Here is a 27,460-nt window from a genome sequence, read left to right on the forward strand (position 1 = left end):
GGTTTTGTTGTTGTTTGGTGTTTTTTTCCCCTTGTCTCTTTAGAGCTGATACAATCCAGGAACTTGCGTTAGGGCATCCAGTTTTCTTCCCTGGAGTTTATTTGGGTACTATTTTCCCTTTCTGTATTATTTTATTCAAAGCACAAAATTAGTATGATTATGTGTGGAGACAAAAGAAACTGAAAGTGCTTCTTCTTCTTCTGGGCAGTGTTATATGTGTTGATAAATTGAGGAATTTCATCTTTCATTATACAGCCATAGGAAGAAATAATTTGAGAAGTGATTCTGGAAGTCATTTGATCCAAGCCCCTTCTCAAAGCCATGTCAACAAGAGCAGGTTGCTCAGGGTTTTTCCCATTAATTTTTTAGTATCTCCAAGGCTGGACACTCCATAGCCTTTCTGAACACCTTTTGCGGTGTTGAACTACCCTTTTGATGAAAAATCTGGTGGAGTTTATCTAACCAGCGTTTTCATTGTTGCAACTTGTGACCTTGGCTTTCTGTTGCACATCTCCAAGAGGAATCTAATTGCATGTTCTCTGTACCCTCCAGATGGGTGCCTGAAGACCACCCGAGGCTTATTTCTTAAGGTCAACAAACCCATTTGTCAACCTCTTCTTGCCTGTCATGTGTTGTGTTCCCTAGTCATCTGGATGGGCATCTGTTAGATTTTCAATGATACATTTTTAGGCTAAGATTGTCTTTTGGACGGTACTTTTTACATACTGTGAATGTCAAATTATTGCCATTATGGCTCATAAATGTCAAATCATAACTTTTATTAACCTACTAGGAATGTGTCGTAAGTTTTAGTTAGAGAGGCTTTAGATAGCTGTTCTCTAAGCATACCTCAGTGTGTGTTAGAGACATAGGTACCATTCCCTACTGAAACATCCAAGAAAAATAAAGTTAGATTATTTTTTTTTTAGAAATGTACACTTTCTGCAGGGATATTGATTAGTGAAGAAATAAATGCAGGTAATCAAGAGTCATAAAATTAGTTGTAACATTAAGGCTCCTTGCGATTCAAGTGTGTGACTTGTACTGAACACATAGCAATCTGTATATAAAGGTCAAAACAAGGCAAATTTGTATTTGTGTGCTTTGCTTGCAAAATAAATATCCACCATATTGGTATGTCAAAATAAGGTCCTACTGAGGAGTCTGTACAATGTTCAGGATGCTCCTTTTCTCCACACATGCAGTGTGGCCCTCACTTCTTGTCACTTTGATTTCCAGTGATCTTTAAACTCTGTTGAGCTATCTGGACTTCATTTTCAATTCTTCACTGAAGAATGAGATGTTTCTCTCGAGAAATATTTGAAGGAACAAACATGAGCTGTCATCTCCAGTGACAGTATGTGTAATCATTGTGTAATTTTCTTTAATTTGTTCAATGATGAAGTTAATAGTGACATTGAAAATATTACTTTAAGATTATTAGATGAGCAGAGGAGTTTACGTTGAAAATGTTTGTTCCAGTTTTCACTTTCATCACTTTTCTTTTTCAAAGTATGATGATGTGTATCTTTCTTGCATTTCATTTGGAATAATAGTGAAAATTCTTTCACATAGCATGAAAAGCTATTTTATGGAGAGAGAGAATATGCTGTGCTGTTACGTGCAGCTTGAACTCTGTTTCAGATAGTTCATGCCTGCTCTGAGACTCATACACTTCAGCCTTAGCACTGTTTTTTATTGGTGAATATTTACCTTGTTAAAGAAATTAGGTCCTCAACAAGATCCTGAAGCAACCAATGAAAATGTAGTCCCATATATTTCATGATTCTGGGAAGAGCAAAAGCATACCTTGGTTTGCAAGCATATGGCATTTTTTTCATTTATTTATATAAGATACCCGAGATATTATTGGTATTTTTCCTTTCTAGAAATTTCTAGCCTTCATCTTTTTTTCCTTTTATTTTTTTTTTTTGTCTATCTTTAAATATTTTTCAGTGTGTCTTAATGTCATGGTTTCCAAAGCTGGAAGTTTGTCCTTACTCCTACTCTTGTTATACTTAAGTGTTAAAAGTAATCTCTTCCTCTCTCCCTTTCTTCAGTTGGAAATTGAATCTACTTCTGAAAGACATAAAACCTGTAAAAGTCATACTATAATCCAGATAGTCATTGACTAATCATTGGAATGTTTCTTAAAATTTAGCCAAAATTCTTGCTCCTATTTATTCCGTCTGGTATTCATCTCTAGCAGTTCAAAAGCTTTATTTGAACACCATAAAGCTCCTTTGGTATAATCTGCTCCTTTTTTTTTTCTTCAGTTTTTTCAGTATTGAAAATATTAATAGAACACTTGAGTACTTTTCTTTTTCAAAAGTTTTGTGGTCAGTTTTTCTACATATGAAAATTATTTTAGCATCAAACAAGAGCACTTTAATCTCAGTAAAGATTAAGGAATTGTAGTATATTAAGAGCTTGTTACATAGATGTTGTATATCAAGAGGGTTATGAATTTCTAACTTAAAATAAATCTTTTTACACTCTGTACCCTTTCATTTTTTGCTCAGTATTACTGATTTAGTGCTGAACATCTACATCCATCATTAATAAATATAGTGTTCCTTACAAATATAGTGTTCCTTACAAAAATGTTTTCTAAATATAGTTATGGTAAGGATATATATGACTACTGTCATAAATTCTTCATGTTGAAAGTCAGTCTGACTATGTCCAAATCAAACCACATAAAATTTAAGTTACATTATTAAGCATCAGCTTTCATGCATTTTTAAGAGTTCTCTTTTTTTGTCTGCTAAAATCCTGATTTGAGTGTGGACATTCTGTTGAAGCAGTCTGATCTTTATTTACTCTTCCTTTGGTTTATTTGGACCTTTGCTCCTAAGTCTAGCTTTTCTTACATGCCGATTTTATTTTCTTGATAAACTACTTGATCCTTACTTGGGATTTGACAAAATGTTGTAAAATCAATTACTTATTGTAGTCCTTAGGATCAAAGTAGAATTTTGGTTCTTAAAATAGTAACTATTTTTACCCTAAAACAAAACAGTGATAAAAGACTCTGTGTCTTTTTATCCATTTAAAAAAAGGGTTGATAACTGGTAAACTACCATCAAATGACAATTGTTATAAAGGCTAGGAGACCGAGTTATTAAAAAAAAATAAATAAAATTAGTATTAAAATAGTCAAGTTGTTTAAAAAAAACAAAAACACTTCAGGTACAGTCTAGTATTTTCACTTTTTAACAAGAAGAATATTTATACTGTGCTCCAAGGATCACACCAGCAGCTAGCTTTGAACTAATTAATACAGGTTGTGAAGATCTCAAAGGCCACTGCATTGATTTATCATACCTGGCTGAATTTCATGTGGAAAAAGAAATTAATTTGTGTGTAAAATTGGGGGGTGTGGGGGTGTGGGGAGGGGTGTGGGGGTTAAGACTTTCAGATAGAGATCCTGTTCACTAGCTTAAGTAAATTCTTTTCTGTTGACTGTATGTCACCAAAGCTATTTACTTGCCGAGACACAGAAGAGATTTTGACTTAACTGAAACGGGGAGCTGCTAGAGTTAGTCTTTCTGATCCTTTTTTGAAATACGGTAGTAGGCAGTGGGATACTGTCTGCTAGACCTGATTCAGTGTTAGCGGGCTTGAATCTTTGTTCAGACTTATCTAATAGACCAGGGAGTATTTTAAGAAAGAACACAATTTCTCTCTCGTTTTTTTTTACTGTGATGGAAGCTTAGCCACTGTGTAACCAGGAACACAAGAGTCATAAACTGAGAGAGAACGAAGGCTAAAGGAACCCTGACTATTGCTTAGTAGTTATAGTAGTTGTCTTGGGAAGGGACAGAACTGAGCTACTGACTCATACTGACCATATATAACATAATTAAAAGTGTTCAGAAAGCCCCAGGAATTGCAAATTCTTCAGATATCAGATGAAACTAACATATTTAGATTCCCTTGCCTGTGTTCAAAAGACATTCATTTATGAAAATGTCCAAGCTCCTCGTATGGGCACCTGAACTCCACTGAAGCAGAATTCCAGCTCTGAATTCCCATTTCTGGCAAGTTTCCATGCTAAATGTTGTACATAAGGGTTTTAAGCTTTTGTTTTGAATGTTGTCTTTGTAGAGTTTGGTAATCATGCATATATAATACCATTTGCCTATAATATAAGCAACATAGAATCTGAGATTTTTTTTAAGCCTTTTTTATTTTTCTTGATAGAATTTAATAAAACATCTTCCTGAACAAGAACAATTGAATGCATTGTCCAAGTTCAAGAATGAGTATAATAATTTGTCGGAGCCAGAGCAGTTTGGAGTTGTGGTGAGCTCTCTTTTGTTATCCCTTTTTTTTTTTTATGTGTGTGTTTTGTGAAATACAATTTTAATATAATATTTTAGAAACAATAGCAGCTATTTTTTCCTAAATGTGAAGAAGTTCCTGACTGGGAGAAGAGTATAAGTCAAAATCAGTTTTTAACATGAAAACATTTTTAATTTCTCTTGGAGGGCAGAAGTTTTCAATAGGTCACGTTTTTGCTTTCTTAATATGGAGTGTTATGCATTTGCTATTCATCAAAGTTTCAATCTCCATTGGGCTTGGTTGTATCTTTTGTTTTATTCTGGCTGGAGAGCAGGCTTAGAACTTCTAATAATTTCTTTAAGAACTGTTGTAGACGAAAAAAAAAAGTCAACAGTTCTGCCCAGTATAGCTGTTTGGTTGTGGTTTTGGTGCTTTTTTATTTGTATTTTTGGTTGTGGTTTTTGTTTGTTTTGGTTGGTTGGTTGGTTTTGTTTTTTTTGTGTGTGTTGGTTTTTTTTTTTTCTTAAAATTGCTGATTTATGCCTAATTTTTTTACTGTTTTCAAATGAGGTCAATCAAGCACACAATACAGGGCATTCCAGTTTTTCTTTTAGGTGAGTGGTGTTTTGTAGTTATGGTGTTTTAGAGAGTTTGGAATCCCATGATAATTTGCTCTAAAGTTGTGATTAAGGGAATGACTAAATGTCCTGGGTTTAGCAGTAGCAGTCAATTTTTCTCCCTTCTGGGTAGCTGGTGTAGCATTGTGTTTTGACTTTCAGCCTGGGAACAGTGCTGATAATACTGATGTTTTCAGTTGTTGCTAAGTAATGTTTACCCTGACCAAGGACTTTGTGAGGCTCATGCTCTGCCAGGGAGGAGGGGAAGCTGGGAGGAAGCAGAGACAGGACACCTGACCCAAGCTAGCCAAAGAGGTATTCCATACCACCGCACTGGGAGTTACCTGGAAGGACACGGGGTTTTCTGGGTCGGACTCGTTTCTTGGCGAGTGGTATTGTATTATCTTCCCTTGTTATTTTCTCTTATCATTGTTGTCGTTGGTAGTAGCGGTGGTGATTTGTGTTGTACATTGGTTGCTGGACTGTTCTTGTCTCAACCCATGGGAGTTGCACTCTTTCGATTCTCCTCCCCATCCCCCCGGGAACAGGGAAGGGGAGAGACCCCGGGGGCGGGGGGGACACGGGCCTCGATTGCTTCCAGCCCGGCACCACTCACTGGGAGTGAGTGAACAAGCTGTCTGGCTACGTTTAAACCATGACACTAAACTATTTGACTCCCAAGAAAAAGCCTGAGTAGTGAATAAACGGATAATTACTACTTGTGTGATAATAAAATGTTCTATAATGGAAACCTTTTTTTATCCTTCTGTCTTTGCATTCAAAGTCAAGATTTGGTATTCTGAAAGAAATGGCTAGACACTTACTGAGACACTGGCATGCTGTGACAGTTACAGTATTGCATATGCTAGTTCAACCAAAGTTAATTAACTTTTATTGTTGGCTTAAAGACGTTGAGGGCATAACTCTATAAACACTTCAGGTTCCCTTCATGAGTGTGGCTGCTTTATTTTATTTTTGTAGTGTTTCTATGGGTTGCTTTTGTGTCTACTGCAAACTTCCTCTTTTTAAGTTATTTTGAACTTTTATGTTTTTGATTAATTCAGCAGTAAGTGTAACGTAAATACTTTATTACTCTTATCTTCTCCTCCAGACTTTAGGTTTTTCCTTAGCTAAACTACTTTATTTTTCTATACATCCTTTCTTTCACTTAGTCTAGGCTGATGCTTCAGAGCACACATAATATCACCTATTGCCTATTATCACCATAGTGAGGCGCTGCCACAGGTTCCTCAGAGAAGCTGTGGCTGCCCATCCCTGCCTGTGTTCAAGGCCAGGTTGGACGGGCTTGAGCAACCTGCTCTAGTGGAAGGTGTCCCTGCCCATGGCATGGGGGTTGGAACTAGATGCTCTTACGGTTCTTTCCAAACCTAATCATTCTGTGAGTCTGTGATTCTGTGAGTCAGTTACTGTGGAGTTTGGTTTTGAGGGGTTTATGGTGGTTTGTTTTCTGGGGTTTTTTTTTGGTTGATTTATTTTTTTTTTTGGTTGGTTGTTTTTTTGTCGTTGTTGGTTGGTTGTTTTTTTAATTGGCCGGCCATTTAGACATTCACTCTGCTCTAGCAATATATCCAGTCATATCCAAATATAAGTTTGCCTATGTTCTTACTTATCTTCATCCTTATTAGAGCACTAATGGTTTTATCTTTTCCTTGTGTTCGACTATTGATGATGAGCTTATTGCTGGTTTTCGTCTTTTCATCTTCCCCATGTAAATAATTTTATTTTTTTTTTTTATGTATTTCAATTTTTTTCTCACCCTTACTCTAGCTGGTAGAAGTTCCTTATCTTGATTGTGTGACATTCCAAAAGATTGGTTTCTGTCAAAACTGGGTTGTGCAAAGAAGAGCTCCTGTCTGCATATGAAATTCTGAATTGCTTCTTCCAGAGACCAAGACCTACCTGTAATGAGTGTATTTATCAGCCCTGTTGTGTCGTTTTACTGAAGCTGTGACAGCCTTACTGCTCCTGTTTTCTGTAATAGTTCTATGAAATACTGAACAATTTCCTACCAGCGGTTGATGAGTTTCTCATGTTTACCTGCACATAATTATAGCTATTATTTGGTCATCTCAAGTTTCAGCTTCATTTTGACTTTAATGGTTTTGTCTGAGTGGTGTAGCACCTGTCTTGTAACAGTGATGACCATGCAACATGTGTCTGGTTACAGCTGAGGCAGAAACCAATATGCATAGCTGTTTTAGCTGTGTGGGTTGTTGGCTGGATTTTAGGTTGTTTTTTCCCTCTTAGTGTAACTCTCAGGGTATTGTGTGGCTTTCCAGGAGCAACAGGGCATTTCTCTGGCCATGTGAGCCAAGCTAACGTCTAACATTGCTTCAGTTCCACTGCATCAGAGTGTGTTTTCCTTTGTTCTCCAGGCACTGACAGTGTTCTGGTGTGAGTCCACTGTTGACTAACCTGGGAACAGCCCTGCTTTTCTTACCTCTTACTTATGCCATCGAAAGCTGCCATTTGTCTGCCAAGTGAAGATGCTGATAACTTCAGAAAAAGTAATGTTAATTTAGATATTCTCTTGAGAGAAACTTGAGGAGAAAGATCACCATGGGTAATCTTAAGTGTAAAGAACAGGCAAAATAAAGGGATTTGGACCATGGAGATGCAATTCAACTTCATAGGAAAAGAACTTAGGGATGACAAAATAAAATAACAATATAGGTATATTGAAGAAAGCAGAACTGAAAGTTTCTAAATCATCTGGTTTATTGGGAAACACAACTTGTAGAATAATTTTTAACAAGAACTCTTGTGAACCTTTTTTAATGACAGATTATCTTGTGAATAAATAGGAAGTCCAAGTTAAATACTATTCTGAGTTATGGCTAACAGTTGCGTAGGACTTTGTGAAAATATGAACAAAAAAGTAGTGGAGATCACTTGCACAAATACAGCTTAATTAAGAATGTGATCCAATAATACAGTGGTATTAACTTCAGGCAGGAAAGGTTATGGCCTTTTAAAAAGTATAGCATGAGAAACGAAATAATATGTGGTTATTTGAGAGATTGCTGGAAAGTTCAAAAATAAACCATTATTTATTACAGTTATTTTAATAAAGCTATAAAAGATGTGAGTCAACATTTGTCCAGTGCTTTTTGAATGTAAAATATTCAAGTACTAAAAAATTGTCTTCTGTTATTGTTCATTTGTATTAATTCGATCTGAGTCTGAGGTTTTTTTTTCTGAGATATTAAAAGCGTAAGGGTCATAAGCAACTGATAAGGGCAGCTTACTGCTTGCTTTTTTAAAGTATACTTTCTGAACTTCTGAGTTGAAGGATAAATACAAAAGAGAAGTTTAAGTAACATAAAGCTTTTAAGTTTCAGACTTGCATGGGGAAATGAGCATAGAAGAAAAATGCTCACTGTGAGATTTTATGGGAAAGGAAAAGTAATTCTTTACTTACAAAACCTTGATGTAAATTAGTTTTTACCTGCTCAGTTTCTTACAGATTTAATTCACTTTTGCTGTCATAGCTATGTTCTTCTGAGCACCACCTTGTGCGTGGGTTCAAGCAGTCTGACCAGGATTGCTGATGTACAGCACAGAGGACACAGGACTCAACACCATGTTATGTCTCTGTTGTGGTTCTTGGTTGGTGACAGCAAGCTTTTTTGGACAGATCTTTCATACAGTCATAAAACATCAGTTGGCATGAGGATATCTCTATCTCGGAATCTCCTAACTTCAGCTTCTTGTAAAGATTGACTAGGTCGCTGCCCACTGATTTACTTATCCTTGTTTTGAATCTATTTTCAAAATACATGGTTTAGTTTGCTGGTAGGCTAGTAAGAAAATGAATAATTTAGACTATCTTAAATTGGAAGGGACCCATATAGACTGAGTCGAACTGCCTGCTCCTTGCAAGACTGCCTAAAACTAAATCATATTACTAAGAGCATCATTCAGATGCTCCTTGAACTCTGATGGGCTTGATGCCATGATCGCTTGCTTGGGGAGCCTGTTCCAGTGGCCAACCATCCTCTCAGTGAAGAATCTTTTCCTAATCATAGAATCCTATGTCCAACTTGAACTTCCCCTGAAGCAGCTTAATTCTATATTCTTGTATCCTGTCACTGGTCATCAGATAGAGGTGATCAGGCATCCCTGCACCTCTTGGACATGATATTTCAGGGCATTTTTGGAGGCATAGAGGTGCATGGCAATGTTTGGTGTTGTATCAGGTGGCTCCAGATCTTTGCCCCCACCCTACTCAAATTATTTTGGGATGTGGTTTACATAAATGATTGCCAGAATACTCAAAATACAATTGATTCTTTATGGAGTTGCATGGTCTACCTCTCCCCATGCTTCTGCCCACACAACAATGCTAATGCTTTAGGCTTGTCAGTGCCAATGTACGTTAACTGCCTTTTCACCAGGAACCATTCCCCAAGGTAGTTCTGATTTGGTTATGCTGCAAGGAGAGAGCTGTCAAGTAGTAAGCATGTAGACTTGTCAGTGCCTTTAATCCTTAGTGGTGTAAAATAATCCTGGACAAATTTAATTTAGTAACATGGTTTTAAATCCATAAATGCAATTCCATTAACAAAAAAATCATGATTTTGATGTTCTTTGAAACACTTTTGATTTTAAAAGTTGCTAATACCTGTCAGGATGTGACTAGTGGACATTTGACCTCAGGTGCAGGCAACAGTATTACCAGTCTCACACCTGAGATTAGTATCTCAAGAGCCACGTGTGATAACTGCTGCTTTATTTCTTTTTTTAAAACTTGAGATATTTGTAAGTATGTTCCCGTATTGTCCTGGAGTGAAAAGAAAGAAACAGTTTTTTCCTTGGTTGCTTATTTACTGGAAAGTAAAAATTGAGGCAATTATGAAATACTGTTTCAGAAATAATTCTGAAACTAATAATTGTTTCAGAAATAATTATTATTTCAGAAATAATAAAATTAATGCCCTGTCCTTGTGAAATACACTGTTAGGTAACCCAAATAGAATTTGGCAAGCAGTCCTCATGTGGCTTCACAGCTTGTTCGTTGATGGATGTGTTTTTAATGAGTTCATACCAAAGGAAAAGATTTCACTAGATTAAATTGAAGATTGGAGTGAAGCCTGATGAAAGCTAGTTTGTCTTAAATAATTTAGCAGACACTTAAAATGATCAATTCCATATTCAGCTGATGGCTTCACCTGTATGTCCGCATTGAGGATAACTCAGAATGTATTAGTGTTTCTTACTGTTTTTTGGAAAATATCATACTTACCACTCTACCTGCAGAGGTATACTCTGCCTTTCCTAACACTTGATGGTTTGTCACAGCCACACCTACTGACATTTCATTTGGTTCAAAATCTCAAAGTGGTGAGGTGCACCTGTGTTGTGAGATCTTTTGACTGTGTAATTTCTGTCTGTATAGCTTACCTTCCTTTCTTGTGTTCTAGAAGTCATGTGTCTGCTGCTCTGCCTTGTCCGTGTTCTCTATCAGTAATTCCAGCCTTTCCAGAAGTGTTGCCAAAGATTAACTTTCTATTAAATGCCATCTGTGACAGTCAAAAGATCTTTATGGCAAACTGCAGCTAAGTTGGTGTCTTGCAAACTTTGGACATGGATAGGCTGGAGAACCAGGCTCCAGAAATACTTTCTGAAGGTGGCCATTTGCAGTTGCTATTTGATTGAATTATGTTACTTCCTCTGTATCACTGAAAGATTGTGATGATGAATTATAGAGGAATGTCCCTATTAAAGCTTCAGTAGCAGCAGGTCTCACTCTCTTACCCTGTTCAGTTCTGGTAAAACTATTTTGGGTAGCTAATCTAAAGAATAGGTTAAAAAATTTTGTCTTACTGCTGTCTGATGTTGATTCAGAGGGCTGAAAGTGGTTGGTTGGTTAATGTTTCTTCTAGCACACACATAGGCTATCTCAGTTTTCTTCTTGGCAGATACTGCTACAACTTCAGATCAGTGAGGTTTGTCTGAAGGGTTCTCATCTTGTGCCTCCAGTCATTCACTTTTCAGATTTGTCTGTATGTCTTAATAGCCTGTCCTGAATCTGATTTGTTGCTTTTGCTTGACTAGAAATGTAAACAGGGCTCTAATGTTCATGTTGTGATTTGAACATCTTAAGAAAAACACTTCTGTTTTGAGTAAGGGCCATGATCAGTACATGATTCTGCCATCCTGACTTGGCAACTTGAAGGGTGTCTTGGAATTTAGCCATGTAAATGGAGAGAGGCATCCAAATGACTGGCTAATGTAGGGCAGCTGTGCTGAAAGAATTTTGAGGCTAGTCAGTACCTCTTGAAATTACTATGCAGATATTTAACGTGTTCTAACTTTAGACTTCAGAGCTCAGTGGAGCTCCTATGGTGCCCAGGTGCTTTAGGATTTACTTTCCCTTTGATTGTTTTGTGGAACTGAGAAACTTTCTCTGGGATATGCAAGCTGTCTTACACAGCATTCACTTGCATAATGCTTCCTGTTGGACTGTTTTTGCCACAGACGATCTGTGCTTCAAAATACACTAAATAACATATGGATAAAAATTCCAAAGTTGTTACTGAATTCTCTAGTGTCAGGACTCTAGAAGATCTACAGTGGAATGCTTTTTCTTTGCCAGTACTGTCATCATCATAGACACTTGCCTTCCTTGCTTAGGAAACTAACTTGTATATCTTGCTGGATCAGTAGAGAAGACTATTCTAAATATTATCATGCTTGAGATCTGAGCTTTTTTGAAACAGGTCATGTCTGTCACACCAAAGACATTATCATCAGCTTCTATTATGGTCTGATACCACTGTGTATTGCTTAAATAATTATGTGGCATTGCATTCCACTTTTATGTTGGAGTTGTTATGGTGGTTCAACCTGATGGAAAGCAATAAGCCTTCTGTCATGGTTCTCAGAAATTTCTATCCATACCTGAATCATCTCTCTGCATCTTCATGGCCTGTATGTTGAGAGACTCAAAGTAATGCTATACTTACTTTTCATTTGGAGGTGGATTCATGGTAGTAGCCAGGCAGAAGATGAGACATTTATTTTGAGGTGAAGCTGGTGAGATTTTTTTCTATCTGGAATATAACTAGATCTGTTTTACTTTTAGAAGCTTTTCTCTGTTTGGTTTAATATTCTATTTTAAATTCCTCAATGGCTTCTGGTAGAAATTTATTTATTTTTGCTGCCTGGCTTAATTAGAGGTTTTACAGAGGATTTTTACCTATATTAAACTCTTGGCTTGGTTTCACATGAGGAAAGCTTTTCAGTCTAGTGGTTGGTTAATCTGCTTCATATGTACCTTTTAATGAAAATAGCTTTTCTGACATCTGTTATGTCTGCTAAAAATAATAGAATTTTGGAAATTCAGACCTTCCAATTCTTGGATAATTCCTTTTTAGGAAAGCACCATTGTCTAAATTCAACTTAGAGAAACAAAAGTTGTCTCTGTATTCTTTTCTGACATGATGTCAGTAAATTTAATTGTATTTTTTGGGTAAGACAAAGTCACCCCTTTGTTGTCATAGTAGAACATGCTTATTCCTGAATTTCAGTGTGAGGACTGTAAACGCAGCTTACTTTGACAGCTGTGTTGTAGCCCCCATTGGCAATTTGGTTCTATTTCTTAAGACAAGTGACTTCTGGAGAATTCAAATGGAATGCCCCCATTTCTGAGATCTGCAGACTGGTCTTACCGGTCCATCTTTGTTGAACATAATGCCATCAAAAACAGTACTGAGGATTTTCTGCACTGTACATCAGTGCACTGTTATCCACAAGACAAGTCTACCTTTGTGCAGCTAGGAGGTAATTGATAGCTATTGTTCCTGTGTCACAGTACGCTTCCTTCTCTTCTGCCCTGAATACCTTTAGGAAAATCTTGAATTTGCAAGGAATTGAGTCAGCAGTGCAAATTCAAGCTGTTTATAATTCAAAATGGGTGTCCCCTCAATCAGTGCTAGTGGGCTGAAAAGTCATCAATTCAGTTTTAGGCATGTGCACGTATCTGTGTTGTAAGTGTAAAGACTTTCTGATCTCTCACAAGTAATTTTAATTTTGAGTTGGCAGGTTTTGACTTTACTGCCATTAATTTGAGGAAAAGAGTATGTCAAAGGTGAAGGAGAACCATTTCCAGATAGCCATAAAAAAATCTCAACAAAAATACTCTTCCATTGTCATGGATTGATTTCCCATACACAAAAATAATGTTTAGTCTTTCCAGAATGCTGGTGGGCTTCACTAAGATTTAGGCATGTTGACTGCACATTTCAAATTGAGCAGGTTGTGGTTTTTTTTTTTTAACCATGATTCAAAGCCTGTTAAGGTGGGAGTTCTTCGTCACTTTAACTTTTTTCCTGCTGTCCCAGTGCCTGCATCTGAAGTAGAGTTCATTGGTGCTGCAGTGATGAAAACAATACATTTTCCATAGGAGATGCCCTTCCAGTTTATTCTCTTAGGTGGCTTCGCTGTAGCTGATACTTTACTTTTTGGATGGGAACACTTTCAGGTGGTCTGACAGCCTTCATACTGTTGATTCTGTAAGGAAGGTATATTGTGAAACTGGAACCCTTGCAGTGTTTTTCTCTACGAGCTTGTAAGAATGAATCACATTCAGTGATCAAATTTAATGGCAGTGTAACTTCTGAGACATGTTCCTTTACTTGACATCAACAAAGCAGACAGTGAAAGTACACATTTACTAGATGGCACACACTTGGAGGTGCCTTCTGATTTATGCTGTATTTGAGAGAAAAACCTCTTTTTGTTGTTGGATAAAGGATTGTGAGAGCTGCTACTGGACAGCTCAACTCAGTTGTCAATTCCCATTTGGATTTGCACATAGTGAGAATATTCTTGTGAACTATTACTGGAAAAATAAAACAATTTGTCACCCATACACGGAGTTTGCTGACATGTGTAGTCGACTCTCTTTAGCTTTCTACTTCAACTTTTTTCTTTAATTATTTAGATTTTCTGTTTTCAGGGTTCCACTGTAAGGACATAATTAGGCTTATGTATTTATATGCTGAGTACAAAAATTATAGGGCATGAACATAAGCCTCCCAACATCACAACACTTAAATTCCTAGCCTCTCTTGTGATAAGGTGTATGGATTTTACAGTTTTAATGTATTTGTAGATTACATATCACAAAGAAATCCGTATATTGCTAAGGAAGCTCTCCATTGCCTCCCTTCGCAGTTACTGACTTAGATAAAAGGTAAACAAATAGTTGCTAGAAAATGCATTGTAGATGAACTATGGATTTCAGAGTGTTTAAAAAGATTTCTTAAAAAAGCCCAATGGCATTTCTGCTGTGTTTCTAGCATGTGCTTCTGTTTCTTATTTTTTAGATTATATATTTATGTATCCATCCTTAAGACTTATGTGTGGAACTTCTTAATTTGTTGTGGTTCAACAGGTTTTGATGAAAACTTAGCATCTTTTATGTTTACGCACTTGCTCACATTTGTGCAACACATCTTTATGTTCTAAAATACTTAATTATTTTGATTTCAAGAATTGGCCTGTCTCAGAAGCCAAAAGTCAATTAGTGCTGCATTATTGGCTGGTTCAGTAGTATCTTAAGTCTGGTACCATTCAAAATCCATGAAATATACGCTTTATTTTGCTAGCTCCATGATTTAATATTAATGATCACCTCTATTACATGTTGAGCAGAGAGAAATAAAAAAAATCTTGATAATTTCAACAAAATTTTGTGGTGTTTTTTTTTCTAGGCTACTCTCACTTTTTTCCTGACTGAATGGAGAACAAAACTTTATTATTATTATTATTATTCTCAATGTTCTGAGGAGTAGTAGTATGTATATATATCTAATAAGTAAATTGTTTGAGGAAAAGGAAAAAATACTGATTTTTCCTGATGGAGCTGGGAGAATGACCTTGTGAAACTTGCTTCTGTCCAATACCTTAATATTCTTTTAGGTATTAATTCCTAAGTTAGGTATAAAGTTGTAAGAGGAATTGTGAAATACCCTGTTTAAATGTAAGTCTGATTACCTGTTTTTAAGCAAGAATTTTTTCACACTATTGGATGCTATTCAAGAACATCTTAAGAACCCAGACATGCACAAGTCCATGGGACCTGATGAAATCCATCTGTGGGTCCTTGATAGAGCTGGCAAATGAAGTTTCTAAGCCACTGCCCATCATATTTGAAAAATCATTGCAGTCAGGTGAAGTGACTGGAAAAAGGGAAATATAACCCCCATTTTCAAGAAGGGGAAAATGGATGACCCGGGGAACTACAGACCAGTCAGTCTCACCTCTGTGCCTGGCAAAATCTTGGAGCAGATTCTCCTGGAAGGCATGCAAAGGCACATGAAAAATCAACAAGGTGCTTGGTGACAGCCAGCATGGCTTCACTAAGGGGAAATCCTGCCTGACCAATTTGGTGGCCTTCTATGATGGGGCTACAGAACTGATGGACAGGGGTAGAGCAGTTGATGTCACCTACCTGGACTTGTGTAAAGCGTTCCACACTGTCCCACACGACATCCTTGTCTCTAAATTGGAGAGACCTCAATTTGATGAATGGACCATTCGGCGGATAAAGAACTGGCTGTATGGCCGCACACAAAGAGTTGTGTTCAATGGCTCTATGTCCAGCTGGAGACCAGTAATGAGTGATGTCCCTCAGGGGTCGGTGTTGGGACCAGTCTTGTTTAACATCTTTGTCGCTGACATGGACAGTGGGATTGAGTGTGTCCTCAGCAAGTTTGCCGATGACACCAAGCTGTGTGGCTCAGTTGATACGCTGGAGGGAAGGAATGCCATCCAGAGGGACCTTGACATGCTTGTGAGGTGTGGGCTGATGCCAAACTCATGAGGCTTAACCATGCCAAGTGCAAGGACCTACACCTGGGTGGGAGCAATCCCAGGCACAGCTACAGGTTGGGCAGAGAAGAGATTCAGAGCAGCCCTGCAGAGAAGGTCTTGGGGGTGTTGGTCGATGAGAAAATGAACATGAGCTGGTTTCAGTGTGCTCTCACAGCCCAGAAAGCCAACTGAATCCTGGGCTGCATCAGAAGGAATGTGACCAGCAGGTGGAAGGAGGTGATCCTGCCCCTCTACTCTGCTCTCCTGAGACCTCACTTGGAGTATTGTGTACAGTTCTGGTGTCCTCAACATAAGAAGGACATGGAACTTTTGGAACAAGTCCAGAGGAGGGCCAGGAGGATGATCAGGGGTCTGGAGCACCTCCCATATGAAGATAGGCTGAGAAAGTTGGGTCTGTTCAGCCTGGAGAACAGAAGGCTGCGTGGAGACCTCATAGCAGCCTTCCAGTATCTGAAGGGGGCTACAAGGATGCTGGAGAAGGACTCTTCATTAGGACTGTAGCGACAGAACAAGGGGTAACGGGTTAAAACTTAAACAGGGGAAGTTTAGATTCGATATAAGAAGGAAATTCTTTCCTGTTAGGGTGGTGAGGCACTGGAATAGGTTGCCCAGGGAGGTTGTGAATGCTCCATGCCTGGTGGTGTTCGAGGCCAGGTTGGACAGAGCCTTGTGTGATATGGTTTAGTGTGAGGTGTCCCTGCCCATGGCAGGGGGTTGTAACTAGGTGATCCTAAGGTCCTAATTATTCTATGATTCTGTGATGAGTACAGAATAACTGCCTAGTTGATACTGAGCTAATGTTCAGACTATATGCATTTTAGTGTTTTACTTTAGGACCAAGTTGAAGGCAGTCTGTAGATTAAAGCTTAATACTGGAGCTGATTTTCAACCTAGTCTTATCTGAAAGACATTATGTTTGTGTGCTCTGTGTTCAAAACCAAAGCATGGTTACTGGAAAAGATTGCTTATTTTACTTCAAGATTTCTTATTTGTGTTAAAGTGCAAACAGTATGTTTTCTTCAGTAGGGCGTCATCAGGTGGTTTCACTGCTAGACAAGTATTGCAAAGTGGCGTGGTAGCATAAAATGTTAACTCTACTTGATTTTATTTTCTAATACTGCTACTGTAAACCCAATAAAATAGACTGAAAATTTTATTCTTTTCTGATTCTATATCAAACCAACTCTAGATTAGACTGCCTTCAGTATCAGATTAAGTAAGGTAAGGTGTTCGATTTTCCACTGAAATAGATGCCAAGTGTCACCATTATACTCATCACTGAGTCTCTTGTGGGTTAATCAGCAGCAAACACTTGTGAACGTTACAGTGTCAGAGCTTTTTTAACATTGATAGACTAGCTATGGGTTGAGAAGTATTCTACAAAACCTTAGGCATCACTATGGGTTGGAGTGGGATATTTCCAATACGAAGGCAAACTGTTAAGTCCACTTTAAGAAACCTGTTACTTTGTAGGAGTAGTGCCAATATTATTGCTTCTTTTCTTGCACTGAAAAGTATTGATAGCTGGAAACCATAACACCTGTGTTTTATTTTTAAAAAGCCCAAAACCTGGTTAAAGATTTCAGGAATTGTCAAGACATTAGTGGCTTGAACCTTGCCTTGAAAATCAAAAATGCAGGTACGGGGAAGAACGTGTTACAGAATTCATCGAGCTGGTGAGAAAATGGGGAGGGGAAAAATGAGGGAAGAAGCTCATGGAAGAATTTGAGAATAATATTTCTCATGTGGAAACAGAGCAGGTTGGAAAAAAAAAAACACTGTTTCTGCCATGGAAGAAGGAAAGAGCAAGGAACATTTAATACCTGTTTAGGGAGAAAAGAACAAGAATGGAAAATAGTAAGCATCTGGGATTGTATGTGATGCCAAACCAAAAAATGTTTGAAGATTTATGTGATACAGTTGGAAGGATGAGTAGTACACTGGAGACTTGAGAGATGGAGGAATTTAATTTACTGAATGCATTCAGTGTTCCTTGACTAAATAAGTGATAACATTTGGAGTCTTCTTGCTTGAATATAGTAAATAATGTGCTAAGAATGTCTGGGGTGGGAATTCGGTGACCTATGCTATATGGGAATTGAATCTTCTCTTGAAAATGCTTGATCAGTAAACCATTGAAAAAGCCAAGTTTTTTGCATATGATCTACAGAAGGTATTGGTTTCCTGGTAGCGTTCTGGTTTACCTAATTATCTGTATACGGTTAATATATACAAGAGTACAGTGGGGTACGAATACTGGCATATATTAATGTATGCTATATGAAGTGTTTCATAGGTGAGATTTTTCAAAACTGTTATTTTCCTGCAAGTTTATTGTAAGCTCTTATTGAAATAAGCTTTTAAATATTTGCACCAGAAAATGAGATTTGCCTTGTTTTGGTACATTCTGAGTTATACAAAATTTGTGAACTACTTTTATTACTTTGTAACAACCGGGTCATAAACTTGGATTAGTTTTATAGGATTTGGTATATGAGTTGACAGATGTGATATATGATGACACTTTATCTTTTATTGCTTACACATACTAGTTATTGGGAAAGGATGGGGGCAGTTCATATTAACCACAAGATGGGATTTCAGTTGCTTACCCAAGTGTCTCTCATTCATTCAATCAGTTATAGCAGATATATTGCTTCTTCAAGCCTGTCACACCAATAAATCATTTCAGATTGTATGCATTTGTACAGTGCCAAAGTGTACCATGAATTTTAAAGGAAATCTCCTATTTTCTTTTCAATCAGATGAGCAGCGTGAAGAGACTACAGCCACGGCTCAGTGCTATTCTGTTTAAGCTTCAGTTTGAGGAGCAGGTGAACAACATCAAACCTGACATTATGGCTGTCAGTGCTGCCTGTGAAGAGATAAAGAAGAGTAAAAGCTTTAGCAAGCTGCTGGAACTAGTATTGTTAATGGGAAACTACATGAATGCAGGTTCTCGGAATGCACAGACCTTTGGATATAATCTCAGCTCCCTATGTAAAGTGAGTTTTGAACTATCTGTGTTGAGTAACACATTTACTTTTTCATTTGTTTTTATTATGCTACTTAAATACTTTGTTTTGATGTTTTTTTCTGCAGTTAATCGGTTAATTCTTTGGTTTCTTTTTTCTTTTTTTTTTTTAATAATTCTTAACATTAGTTGATGGTTTGAGCAATACAGCTAAGCTGTGTACAGTCATCTTGAGACTGGCTTGCCTTTAAACTTTTACAAGATTTCAAGTGAATGCTAAACAAACCAAACCAAACTAAATAAGGTTATGCAAAAAACATATTACTGTGATCATAGTGATGTTGTAGTCTTAAATGTATGAGCCCTTCTAAGACTGTCACATTTTAATCTGTTTTAAAACAGTTATGTTTTCTCTTTTACATATATTTTCTCTTTATTTGATTCTCTTTTATTGTTGCCCAGTTTCATTAGTTGCCTGTTTCTTCTAATTTTCCTTACATTTTCACTCTTTCAACTTTTATATAAGGTGTATACAAGAAGACATCTACGCTTTTCTGAGTGTTAACTTATAGTCGATTCTAATCCTTATTGCCTTCCCCTTATTTAGTGTTATTTTTTTTTCCTGTGCCCTCTGGAAGGTCACTGCAAAATCTGCAGAGGGCGCATATGTATGTAATAGTCCTTTTGAGAAAGGAATTATTGGGGAGTTTGTATGCACTCTTTGTCTTCTGTCAGCTTCTTTATTTTTTATACAAGAGAAAATACAATATGTTAACTTCTACGTTCTTTAAAGTAATCACCCTTACTCTGCCATGTTTCAGGAATAATTCTTTCACTATGCTTCTCAACTGTTGAATGTGATACTGTAACTTAAATGAGAACTTAAATTCTCATAGAGAATAAGCTGTATACCTTTCTGAGTCTGAAGTAAACATTTAAGCTTGTATCAACCACATAGAGAAATACAGTGTAGATGAAATTAAGTTTGAAGTACAATTTGTTGAGAAACGTATGCAGAAGGAAAGGTATTAAAGGTTCTCTCTACAGGTGGGTGCATTTACTTTTTAGGTGTGATTTTACAAGTATCTGTTCTAGCTCTCCTTATATTTTCCGTATTTTTAATACATACGGCAACAAAGAAAGGAAATATGAGAACAATATGAGTTGTTACGGGCACTTTGCAGAGCAGGATCAAATTTCAAAATATGTTGGAGAAATAATTTAACATCTAGAATATGATAATTTTGAAGACTACCATGAAGTACTACATACGGGAAATTTAACTGATGTATGTAGATATTGAAAGTAAGGGGTGAATGGCAGAATTCCAGAAAATGTGCTTTATGTCTTGGCTAGCTCTATAGTGTTCTGGCATTAAATGCATTTGATAATCTAGGATGTCATAGTTGCTTAGATTTGCACTCTTAAATGTTATTTAGCTTTACAGAAGGTTACCCTGTTCTGTTAGAGAGAAAAAAATGTCTCTTTTAGTGGACCCTCTATGTACTATAAAGTTGGTAATTATCTACTACTTAGTTGGTACTGACAAGGTTTTAAGTGAAGTCTTAATTACTGCAGAAAACAAAGATTGACTGGTAAGAATACAAATGATAGTAACATGTAACACTTCTAAAATGAGAAAAAACATTTGGGTGTTTTTAATTTAGAAAAGCAAGGCGAAGGATGTGAAGAGGACATAACAGTGTCCTTTTGCTATTAATTGATGATAAAGAAGGCGTTTGAACACTTGTTTTCTATGTGGCTAAGGTAGGAGATGAAATAATTAATTGGCTTTACTAATAACAGAAGAAGTTTGCTTAAAAGATAAGAAAGCTTTTTGACTGTAAGTGTAGTTAAGAATTGGTAGTGAAGAAGACTTTGGAAAGCTTTTGAAATCCAGGTATGCTAATAATTCTCAAAATCTCCTTGAGGCCTAAGTAAGAGCTAAAATAAGCAATATTTTGAATCAAGTATTTAGTTGACTATTTGGAAAGTGTGTACGTGTTTCTTAAAATCAGGAAATAATTCAGGTGGGAAAGGATGTCAGTAAGCATCTAATCCAACCTTCTAGTCAAGGGAAATGCTGATCACTACCAATAGTCTGTAGATGAAGTAGATACAAAGCAATAAGGATCAAAAAAGGTAAATTACTCACTGTTATCAACATGCTTATTATGGTGTCATTTTAGCATTGCGTCATCTGATTAGACATGGTGATGCTGCTTTACTCCTTTCAGGACTTAATTAATTTATGCATAAACATATAGTAGTATGTTTCATTTATGTAAGGAATGTGTAACTAAAAAAATGAAGTTCCAATGACAAAGATTTCATACATATTTTATTTGGCATCACTTCATACTGGTTTGTAAATACCAGACCATGGCACTTAAAAACTTTTCTAGGGGAAAAGAACGCAACTTTAATGGTTGTTGAATGAATTCATTAATGTCCATACCAAGGGCAGGGGCATTGGACTGGATGAGCTTTAAAGGTCCCTTACAAGCGAAACCATTTTATGATTAGAAAAGAAATATGAATTATGATAAGTTTTTCTGGGAAGCAAAAAAACTATGGCCATCTTAGATTTTGTCTGTAAAATCTGAGATCTCTGCCATTAGATGTCCCAGGAGGAATGTAACCTACATTGAACTACTTGTTCTTTTGAAGGCTGAAAGATTTTCAGAGAGAGAATCGCTTTGCATTTACTATCCTACATGTATCAGGTACTAGTCACCATTTCCTAATTTACCTCATCCAATTGTGGCCTCATTTAGGAAGTCCGTGAGTGCCAAGTCTTCACTAGTTATGAAATTGTGTCTTACACAGACAGATCACTTTGTCTGGAAACATGGAGGTAAAACTATGTATGTTTAATTTGGGGATTTTCTTAACTGTGTGTAATGTCTGGGTTAATGCTTGATCTCCTCTGTTCTGAGAATAATAAAGTGGCTCAACTATTACAAATATTACTATTAAAACAGGAAAAATCCCTCCCAAACCAGTATTCCTTCAAGGCCCAAAACTAGAAAGCTGCAAATTGCAGACCACTGGTTGTCTGCACAGCAATTTTTAGTAGGGGTTCCGAGAACTAAACAAATTTGAAGTGGCTTCTATCCTTTGAAGATGTTGATTTCTATAATATTTGAAGAATGTAACATTTATCTGTTCTTCAGTGGTGCCGAACTATGCATAGGGATCTATACGGACTATCCACTTTGCAGAAAAGTGGGTATCTTCCACTTCTGTATCTTGCCTTCTCCCTGCATCACGTAGAATTGACCTGTAAAGGTTCTGCATCACCTGTACATATTCTCAGATGAGAGATATGATGTACGTATGCTAATACTCAATTGTTTATTAAATAGTGGTATATTAGACTTATATGCATGTTTATAACAGTGGTTGGTTTTTAAAACTAACTTTTGTTAACTACATGTATTTTAAGCAGTGTCACTTTATAGAAATTGTGTGATGTTTCAACTATTGAGACATTTCTCACTGAGATTCTCTGTACAGCAGAAGTAACTTATAACACTGCATACAATAATGACATATGTTTTTTTGTTTTGATATGTATGTGTTGTGTGTTCTATTTATTTTGAAAATTACGCCTCACGTTATTAATCCATTCGTCAGAAGGAAAATATATACATTCTGTATTAAGATAGCATCATTTTGATCTTTGACAGTAATCACTGACTTTTTCATACAGTATAGCAAAAACAAACAATATAATTTGGTTTTTAAATCAGATCAGTAAAATGCCTTTTAAGTGATCTCTGAGGATATTGCACAGGTAGTGTATGTATATTTAGGTTGGGATTGATCTTGCTCTCAGTTCCTGTTCAGAAGTAATCCCCATATAGCTCTGTGTCTGGTTTTGAACCTCCTGGGAAAGGGAGGTCATTTTTCCTCTCTGCCTTGTTTCTTTAGTTACTCTTATACTGGCTGAGCATTGCTTATCGCTTGTATTTTTCATAGTAACCAAACTAAAGAACAGTCTTGAAGTTGAAACAAAGTACCACGAGTTTTCTACTTTAGCACACTATAACAACTAGCACGTAAGACTTTTCCCCCAGTATTCAGATACGCAAGTCTGTGTGCAACTGTGGCAGCTGTTCAGTGTGTGTGCATACTTTATATGTGCCTATGTATGTGTATACTTTCAAATTGTTTTATGTAGAAAGTTTTTAGTGAAGAAAAACTTTCCTATGAGATGCCATTTTCTAATTCTAAAAATCTCTCTGATTATTTTAAAGACTAGCTCAAATTGGAGACTACAACAGAAACATATAACCTAATGTTTGCCAGTTGTCAGTGTTTTTACATGAACAACTGCAAATTTTAAAATAGCTGGGCTTAAAATAATCTTATATGTGTAAAGGATGCTGAAAGAAAAGTTTGTGCTTAAGAATTTTAAGTTAAAGCTTTTAAACAGTGAAGCCTATGAACTGTTGCTTGCCTTATTGAGAACTGATAAAAGGAAGAAATTGTGCAGGTTGAGCTTGTAGCTTCAACTGCATAAATACTGTTATCTTAGAGTTAGCTTCACACATAAGGAAATCACGTCACAAAGTGCCTATGTGCAACATGTATTATTAGCTTTTGTTGATTTAGCTCTGATTTTTGTTTTTATTTTTCTACACTTTGATGAGTCTGTTCACAGTTTTGCAATTATTCCTATATTGCTTAAATAACTACATTTTAAAAAGAGAAATGTGTACTGGTTTTGAGTACAGAACTCAAATATTGTTTAGAATTTAAAAAATATTTAATGTAATCTTTCTGGGTATTTTTAGCAAGGGGGTGAATGAAACACCCTGTCCCTTAGGGTTTTCTTTGAAAGAGCTGTACCAGTTCAACAGTTTGTTCTTGCCTTTCTTGGGTTCACAATTAGAAATATATATTCATTATCAAAATAGTCAGAAGTAATCTTATTCTTAGTGTTCTAACATTTCCCTTTTTCTCTCTAGCTGAAGGACACAAAGTCGGCAGATCAAAAAACAACATTGCTCCATTTTCTAGTAGAAGTCTGTGAAGAAAGCTATCAGGATGTCCTGAATTTTGTTGAGGATTTTCAGCATTTAGATAAAGCTAGTAAAGGTTTGTATAACAAACTAAAAGTTTTGATTCTGACAGCATTACAGCGTGTTTTGTGTGATGTGATGCATATTTTATGAGCTGATGCTTATTTTTTACTAAGATTATTTAAAAAAAAAATAGATATTAAAAGTCTATATCATAGATCAGCAATTTGAGCTGCTGCAAGTGGTCTTGGAAGTTATTTATTATTTGGTCTTCTGTTATTTACTACAGGATTTCCCATTGCATTTCTTTTAACATATTTTCCTGAATCATTGTCCAAAATGTATTTCTTTTAGAAGTTCTTTTCTATTACCAGATCTTAAACTATTTCCAAATTTCAATCTTCTATATGATAAGTGTAGTATGATTACTCAGTGTATTTTAATTCAGAAATGCAGAAAAGCCGTCATACCATCACTTCATTTTTTTTAATTATTATTTTAGTTTTATTTTCTGAATATGAATCAGAAAGTTTTGTCTTTCTTGTATGTGTGTTTTTCATGCAACAGTAGCACTGGAAGTCTGAAAAAATAAATTCCTCTTTTTGCTGCTTCATCATGCATCATATAATATGGTAAATCTCAGTATTCACAGGAACATTTTTTTGCAGTTAATATCTTAATTAAGAGTGCCTTCTCCATATTTTATCGCAGCTTAAGTAATTTAAACTGACTAAGCACTGAGTTAGAAACTGATGCCATCTTAGCACTGTCCTACTCTTGCAGTAAAAGAAGATTGGATGGCCTGTCTCAGTTAATTTTTTATTTTATGTCAGTTTGGAGAATGTCACTGTTTATCTGTATTGCTTTATACAGTGTCACTTTTATGCCTCAGTCAGTCTTCCTGCCACAAACTACAGCTTTGCAAAACCTGCTTCTGACAGAGAACTTGAGACAGTGGTCACTCACATTGCGTTCGCTATCTGATGTCATGAGTTTTAAAGTTTCAAATTTGGTGCATAACCACTTAGAAGGTCAAGTATTTTTAAATAGCTGTCAAATGCTTCAAGCTGTTTATCTCAGTGTTTGTACTGGTAGTAGAAGGAGTTTCTGTTGTACGTAAAATTAGTATTTTATACATTATTTTCAGTGTCACCTGGCCATTGAAGATGATTAGTAGTATTAGTGTATTGTTGGGTGTATTGTGGTTGAATTTTTTATATCAGTCAGAAACCCCAAGATGTTCCTTATTATAAAAGCCCTTATTTTCAGTGTAGGCAATCCATTTTACATGAAGCTGCTGAGATGTAAACCACTGACCATTTGAAGAGTACCCAATAAAATTATCAGTTAGTCCAGGTTTTCTGTTCCTTTTTACATATATGCTATTGACCAGATGAATTTTTGATCTCACTCAGTACATTGTGGAATAGAAATCAACAACCATGTTTTCAAGGTTTCAATGACCATGTTTTCAAGGTTATGTATCAAATTTACTTCAGTGTACTGTGAGATGCATTTTACATTTCAGTTTTACTGTATGAAAAATGCAGAGGCGTAGGTTGTCCTCAACAGATTACCATGTCAGTGTGTGTGTTTATACTTGTTTTCCTGCCTGCAAAATTCCATTTTATTTTGAAAGATCCCTCCTGCACTGGAATTTCGGAAAATTTAGCAGATTCCAAAGACTACAGCTCATGTGGGATTATTTTAAAAAACTTTGTAGTAATTTTGCATAAGTTTGTTTTTACAAGGCAAGTTGATTTAATATGTATCAGCTTTTGCAGAGTAAAATTTTAATGAAGTCACTATTATTGCTTGAGCTTACTGAAAGTTCAATTCAAAAACATTGTGAAGCTGTGGTTGTGATCAACCATATTCAACAGAATGGACTTACTTGGTCTGATGTAGCTAATGAATATGCTCAGAAGGACTAATAAGTTGACCAAGAATGGTTTGCAGTGAGGCTTCCACTGTGAACCGGGAAACACAGGAGATGTGACAAGGCATCATTATGAATGCTACAGAGAGAGATAGAAAGAAAGACATCAAAAATCTTTTATCTTGATGGTCATGGAGGCAAATATGCTTATTCCAGAAGATATACTGATTGTGTTTCAGCAGGATTTGGGTACTGAGGGCCTAGAGCATTCTCCTTTTTTCTACCTTTTTTTCAAAGGTTAGGGCCTTGTAGAGGTGATGGAATGCCATTCCCATCATGGTTTCACTGAACTTTGGGCTCTGAAGTAATTTTTAAAAGTAATTCACAAGAATAAACCAGTTAAGTTCGATAAGAATATTTTTTTCTCCTGTACCTTTGTTGAAAGCTATTTTTTTTTTCAGTTGAGCTGTTTTTTATTTCCTGTCTGCATATTCATTTCTTCAGATGTGATAATTCTGCATTTTGTATGTGGCATAAAAGTATTTTTTGCTGTTTCATTTGAAATTATAGGAATAATTAATGTGGCAGAAAGATACGTAAATGCGATTTGAACGGTATGAACAGACAACTTTATGTTGAACACACTGTATAGAAATGGGACTATACTATGCATTTATTGGATTTGACTTGATCATTAACAAGTGATTGTTGAGTCTTTCACAAGTTTCTTAAAAAGATTCCTTTTTGGAATTCTTCCTTGACAGGACTGTCCTTGTATCAGCCAGCCCATTTTTGTGTCCTTTTAATTTTTTGCTTATTCTTAAGTATTTGCTTATTCTTAAAAATTCTTTTTCTAGTTATTTTTGATTCAAAATGGTGAACATTAGAACACTATAATGTTTAGCAACTCATTTTCTTTTTATCCTTTTGTAGAAGAAGTATTTCTATTCCTTTCATCTCATTAAGTATTGTCCAGTAGTTGTCATACAGTAAACTGTTAACATAGTTTGGAAGACTTTAAGAGCAGTGACAAGGTCTGTTAATTGTGAACATATATTTTTTAGTATTTTGTAAGTGATAAAACATTCAGAATATGAAAATAATGATTGCAGTAGAAAAAATAATATCCTAATTTTAAAAAATATAACTTGGAGAGGGAAGCAGCAAGAGACATGTGACCTATGCAATTGTAGTTTACTTCAGAGTATTTAATTTGCCCCCTATTATGTGCTGAAGTTTTAGTTTCTACTTTTGTAATACTAACAGTAGGCTTAACTCACTGTTACAGTACATGAATTAAAGATACCTTTTTGCTTTGAAGTATAATACATCCTGTTTTTTAAGTACATTTAGATCAGCAGGAGGAACTTTCATTGCAGCTAATGAGCTTACTGATATGACAGTTCCTGAAGATTCGTATAATTAAAGCTGTCTCTTCTTTTAAACATAATGACTTTCCTGCTTTTTTATTAGTATTCTAGAGAAGAAATATTTTGGTAATTTAATACACTTTACTAATTTCTTATTTTATGGTACTGTAAAGAATTATATTGTGTTGAATACAGGCTGCTGTTTTATTGATTGACTCTAATTTGCACAGACCTTACAGGTACCAGTGTATAAAGCCTTTCGTATTTTAATAACAGTACAAAACTACAGCTTTTCCTTCCTCTAAAAGTCATTAGCTCATTGTCACTTTACAAGTAACTTATTATTTTTCTCATTTTTGAATTTTTTTTTAACCCAGAAGCCAAACTGTGAATCTGAAGCTTAATCTATATTCATTAAAAAACAGAACACCCTCACTAAT

General features: G+C 36.0%; 1 protein-coding gene across 1 annotated transcript in view; it reads left to right on the forward strand.

Annotated features, from left to right (window-relative positions):
• Positions 1–27,460, forward strand: part of DIAPH3 (diaphanous related formin 3) — a 225,541-nt gene that overhangs the window by 94,242 nt on the left and 103,839 nt on the right. Inside the window, exons 20-22 of the mRNA XM_057415289.1 lie at positions 4,207–4,308; positions 18,533–18,772; positions 23,718–23,847. Coding sequence (XP_057271272.1) covers positions 4,207–4,308; positions 18,533–18,772; positions 23,718–23,847 — 472 coding nt within the window. The remainder of the gene's footprint in view (positions 1–4,206; positions 4,309–18,532; positions 18,773–23,717; positions 23,848–27,460) is intronic.

The sequence above is a fragment of the Pezoporus wallicus genome, unplaced genomic scaffold (genome assembly GCF_028554395.1).
Source record: "Pezoporus wallicus isolate ANWC-B61680 ecotype Strahan unplaced genomic scaffold, APGP_CSIRO_Pwel_v1 contig_6972, whole genome shotgun sequence".
In the NCBI taxonomy this organism is placed as follows: domain Eukaryota; kingdom Metazoa; phylum Chordata; class Aves; order Psittaciformes; family Psittacidae; genus Pezoporus; species Pezoporus wallicus.